The sequence below is a fragment of the Triticum urartu genome, chromosome 7, assembly GCF_003073215.2.
Source record: "Triticum urartu cultivar G1812 chromosome 7, Tu2.1, whole genome shotgun sequence".
Classification (NCBI taxonomy): domain Eukaryota; kingdom Viridiplantae; phylum Streptophyta; class Magnoliopsida; order Poales; family Poaceae; genus Triticum; species Triticum urartu.
This window is the reverse complement of record NC_053028.1, coordinates 670,885,066-670,890,317: the sequence shown is the minus strand read 5'-3', so window position 1 is coordinate 670,890,317 and position 5,252 is coordinate 670,885,066. Positions and strand designations below refer to the sequence as shown.

The following is a 5,252-nucleotide window of genomic DNA, read 5'->3' as shown; positions in this document are numbered from 1 at the left end:
CATGCAAGTTGATCATCATTCATTCAGGATACGGTGATATGCCGCTAGAGTTAACATGAACTCGACCTCTGGACTGTAATACAGTCACCAAGCACAAACAGAGACAAACTGCGAGGTTGTTCTTTAGCAGTAAAGAGCATGCATCAACCTATGAACGGTGCAAGTGTACAGCACACAGAGCTCTTGTGGAATTTGGCACTCAACATGAACATCTAGTAGAAAAAGACATAAATGGAGCAGAAATATCCCTTCATGCTGGGTATGTGACTTGAGTCCATGCTCAGGAACTCAGCAAATACAGTTCAAATTGCATAAATACGATCATTGCAATTCAGACAGCAAACCATACATATCCAACGGCAGGATCAGGAGCTATCAGCAATCAGCAATTGGCCGTTTCAAACATGCAAGTTAATCATTCGTTCATTCAGGATGCAGAACTAGAGTTAACATGAGTTCAATGCATGTACTAATACAGTCCAGTAGGCGCAAATGGAGACGAACTAGGAAGTTCTTTTTCAGCATTGAACAGCAAGCATCAACCAGGAAAAGTCCATGTGCTCTTCAGGCCGCATCTGGAATGTCCGTGTCCTCCTCAGGAACACCTCGGAGATACATCACATTGTTGCATCTGCACGACAAGCAGCAAAACAGATAGTTATGGCATCTGGCCATTAACTCGCATATGTGATGTAAGACTAAATAAAAGCTTATCAGCAACCATATGACACTGCCACATCTACAGTACCCTTCTGACTTGTCGAGCTATAGGAGTGCTACAGTTTATATCTTTCATCAAATATCAGATACAGACTTCAGAAAATGAGACAATGGGAGTTTTAGTGTGCAATTTTAAATATATATATATATATACTACTGATACACAATAGCTGTGGTCAAAGATTGATGAATGAATCACCTTATCAGTATGTCTCCCAAATTCCCAGAGCATTGCCCATCAATGTATTCCTCGGTACCACTTAGCTGCAATTCGTTTCAAGTGTGAGTAACAAAATAGTGTGGTGAAATTGACAAAACACAGGGAGTCTCCTCCATCAGGTAAAATGGGCAGCCACGGACAATGTGAACTTTACCTGCAGATTCATGTAGGAGTCCACTGAAACAAGATATCCTGGGTACAAAAGGAACAATTTATGCATTAGCACAATTGAGGCATGCACAAGAATGAGACATCTGTAAAGGAAACTAATAATAATGATTGTAACTAACAAGTGACGAAACGCCATTAAAGTACCTTTGTACTCCATGCCCCATTTCAGCTTGACAATGACCATCTTCCCTGTTAAGTTTTGTAAGAACGGCTTGGGGTTAACTGGCACAGTCTGCAGCAGAGTAAAGAAACATGGGCAATTAACAAATTATATCAAAGGAAATAAGTAATACAGTACAGCACATATAAGGTCATTTTTTACGAAGAAATGTAAAAAGATGTTCAATACAGTTAGGGCAATTTTGCTGCTAAGCATAGAAATTGCAGCAATATTTTACTACAGGCATGTAAACCCTACAACTTAAAGAAGCCTAACAAAAGAGAATTCCCTATAAGGATGTTCTTGCGGATACTGCATTAAATCAACACAATGTAAATCAAGGAAGCAAGTAACACTATGCAAATCAAGGAAGCAAGCAGCACTAAGTAGTAACCTTAACAGGAAGGTTCATAAAAAACAAATCAGCAATTCAGACCAATTCAAATACAGCAACCCAGCAATCCCCTCCGCAAAATAATCCTCGATTCATACTTACTCATGAGAACTACTTCCTCTGTAAACTAATATAAGAGCATTTACATCACTAAAGTAGTGATCTAAACACTCTTATATTAGTTTACGGAGGAAGTAGTTCTGAATCAGCTACCACAAGTTGCGGCTAGAGGTAAGACAACACTAGGCTTATACCAACATGATGGTACTCATGCCAAATGCTGAATTCAGCAGAGAAGTATCGGACGCATACAATTCTGTGCTGTGACCAAAAGAACAGTTCAAAATATTATTTTACATTTAGGATTAGTAATAGCACTACCCCAGCATAATTGCAGTGCTCTGCTTTGGAGCAGCAGATACAGAATTTTCCAACTAGTGATACGACAAATCCAATCCGTGGAAGCTTTGCAGGAGACATTGGCAACAATTTCACTGCCCTTGACGATGTCGCGACCTTCTAGATCCAAAATCTCGACCCATCTAGCCAAAGACCCAGCAATGGTTCGCCAAAACCTAACAAAAACGGACAGACTTTTGATGACAACCCACAATCTCGACGGCAGGACGCTCAGAGCTTCGGGCAGGCCACGTTTGCAGCCACCACACCATGCAGATGAAGCATCACTGGCTCACACCAGAATAATAGCAGATAGGAAGGGGTTACTGGCTGGTGACCTCGGGCGGGAGAGAACCCCTGTTCGAATTCGATCTCCCGTAGCGCTCTCCCAGTGGCTCTCAGGAATCAACGCCCTACCTACTGGACCCATCACACAACCAATACTAGCAAACAGTCCGCCGCAGGACGCCGCGCCGAGACCGCGCGAGCCTAGCTAGGGTTCTCCGCCTATCTATCTGGTAACTCGCAGCGCGCGGAGAGGTGGGCTATGGGGGCGAGAAGGTACAGAGAGCGCGAAATCGTACCGCCATCGGAGGAGACGAGCCGGTGGCGCGGCCGCCGGTTGGAGGCGGAGACGAAGGCGACGGCGACGGCGAGGGGGAGGAGGAGGAGAGGCTGCCGTGAGGGGTTCGAACCGCAAGCGAGACTAGGGTTCTATGGGGGAAGGGGATTAGCGGTTTATTGATGGGCTGGGCTGGCTGGGCCCGTACGTCGGTTACAAGCCCAGAAGGCCAGAACTTTTAGATAACAGAAATTGGAGGCTCTTGGTACACGGGCCGCATCGTCTGAAGCTTTTCGCATGTACGGAAAGGTTGTGTGAGTCCACAAACCAGCACGATCTTGCTCGAGTTCTTGTACGGAAAGCTCAATGAAGAAATGGGGGAAAAGAAGGGAAAGAAAAAGAAGGAGGAGGAGCTCTGGTGCCGCTTTGAGTATGAATTCCTACCTGATTTCTGCTACACGTGTGGTAGGCTAGATCACATTGACAAAGACTGCAGCATTAAGTTGAAGAAAGGAGATGTACAGCAGTTTGGCTCATGGATGAAGGCGTATATACCAAGGAGGGGGGGGGGAGACTCGAATAGAGGTTTTTGAAGTGGGGGAAGGCCGAGTGGGAGTGAGGGTAGACACAACTCAAATGCTCGATCGTACAACCTGGGTGCCTACAAGAATAGGTCAGGGAGCGACAGCGGTAGCTGGAGAAAGTCAAGTGAAAGTGAGCTAGCAAGGCTAAAAGGGAAGGATGAGGTAGGAGAAGAAGTTACTAGTCCTTTGAAAGAGGCTGCCAGGGGTGGTGAGGGAGGAAATGAACAAGCAGATAAGAATAGTAGGAAGAGCCTAACCTTTCTGGACAAGGATGCAGTACAAGAGAAGGGGAGGAATGCAAGTGCAGATATTTTAATTTGTAATAAGGAGGATCGGTTGATGGAGGATGTGCAGCCAGTTGAGGAGAATGACGGAGGGAAGGAAGTGAAAGAAGATGGCACTAAGCAGGAAAGGAGCAGGGAGAGTGGGGGTGCAAAGGATGGGAACAACGGGGGCAAACGTGGTAAAAAAATTTGCCCGAAAGGATAGGCAAGGGGGGAAGGGAGATCAAACCCCGTTAGGCGTACAACTGGGAACCAAAAGAGATGGAGGGGATATGGAGGTAGATGGAGTTGAAGGAGAAGCTGCTAAGAAGGCAAAGAGGATAGGAGAGGACACCTTACCAAGTGAAGTGGGGCTGACGTATCAGCCCTGCGAGAAGCAATGAAGCTAGTAGCTTGGAACTGCCGGGGGCTTGGGAACCCACCGGCAGTTCGTGCCCTCCTGGAGCTCCGGGGGGCGGAAGAGCCTGACATTCTCTTTCTTTCTGAAACAAAACTGACAGAGAGAGAATTGGAGAGTCTGAGATGGAAAATGGGAATGCCAAACATGGTGGTGAAAGATGCGGTGGGTCGGAGCGGCGGGCTCGCGCTGTTCTGGCGCAGGGGAGTGAACGTGAACTTGAGGTTGAAGGACAAGTACTTCATTGATGCAGAGGTATGGGAGGAAAATGGGGTGGAGTGGAGGTTGACGGGACTGTATGGGGAGTCGAAATGGGGGGAGAAGGAGAACACATGGAAAGCCTTACGAAATCTACATGCACAAGCAGATCTGCCATGGACTGTCCTAGGAGACTTTAATGAGATCTTGTTCGCAAATGAGAAGGAGGGAGGACCGGCCCGGGCCCAGCCTTGTATGGATGCTTTTCGGAACACCTTGGAGGGTTGTGGTCTTGAGGATTTGGGCTTTGTTGGGGACCCGTTCATGTGGCGGAACAATTGGCACTCACTGGAGGGGTATACTAGGGAGCGGCTGGATCGAGCAGTAGCAAATGCGGGTTGGCGTGGTCTCTTTCCTTTACACAAAATTATAAATGGGGACCCAAGACACTCTGATCATCGGCCTATAATCGCAGAGCTGAATGGTATGTCTGATTGGTATAAACACATGGCAGGCCCAAATGTATTCCGGTTTGAAGCCCGCTGGTTGCAAGAGGAAGAATGTGGGAAGGTTGTAGAGGAGGCATGGAATAGTGCTTTTCAGGAGGGAGGACGAACAGTAATGGAAGGGTTAAGGCGGGTGGGGACCGAGCTGTCTAGATGGGATAGGGAGGTGCTGGGGGAGTTGAAGGGTCGTATAAGGAATGCTAGGAGGGATCTGGAGAGGTGTCAGAGGAGTCCTTTGAGCCAGAACCATGTAAATCGAGAGCATTTACTGCGATACAAGTTGAGTAGACTAGAAGATCAATATAACCTGTATTGGAGACAGCATGCACATGCTAATTAGTTGACGAAGGGAGACCGTAACACAAAGTTCTTTCAAGCCTATGCATCGGAGAGGAGAAGGAAAAACATAATTACAAGGCTGCGGAAGGAGGATGGGAGTGTAGTGGAGGGAGAGGAGGCGTTAGGGAATTATATCGCTAACCACTACAAAAGTTTGTTCACATCCTCTGCATGTATTCTCACAAATGATCTCTTATCAAGGGTTCCCACCGTGGTCACCCCTGAGATGAATGCCCGGCTCATCAGGCCTTATTCAGGAGAGGAGGTAAAAAAAGCTCTTGAGTCAATTGGAGACCTGAAAGCACCAGGACCGGGCGG

The 5,252-nt window shown here is 46.9% G+C and overlaps 1 protein-coding gene across 1 annotated transcript; it reads right to left on the bottom strand.

The window, feature by feature from the left end:
• Positions 1-288: 288 nt before the first annotated feature.
• On the bottom strand, positions 289-2,805 carry LOC125524205 (probable small nuclear ribonucleoprotein F). The gene is made up of 5 exons (XM_048689278.1): positions 2,649-2,805; positions 1,256-1,343; positions 1,095-1,132; positions 920-984; positions 289-631 (listed from the first exon to the last, which is right to left on the bottom strand). The coding sequence occupies exons 1-5, from the start codon at positions 2,652-2,654 to the stop codon at positions 565-567; spliced, it is 264 nt and encodes an 87-aa protein (XP_048545235.1). The 5' UTR covers positions 2,655-2,805; the 3' UTR covers positions 289-564.
• Between the last annotated feature and the right edge of the window lie 2,447 nt (positions 2,806-5,252).

Excerpts from the sequence above, each read along its gene's own strand:
- LOC125524205 (XM_048689278.1), bottom strand. Across the intron at positions 1,133-1,255 it reads ATGGGGCATGGAGTACAAAG|GATATCTTGTTTCAGTGGAC; the intron begins GTACTTTAATGG and ends TTTTGTACCCAG. Across the intron at positions 632-919 it reads TTGGGAGACATACTGATAAG|ATGCAACAATGTGATGTATC; the intron begins GTGATTCATTCA and ends CTTGTCGTGCAG.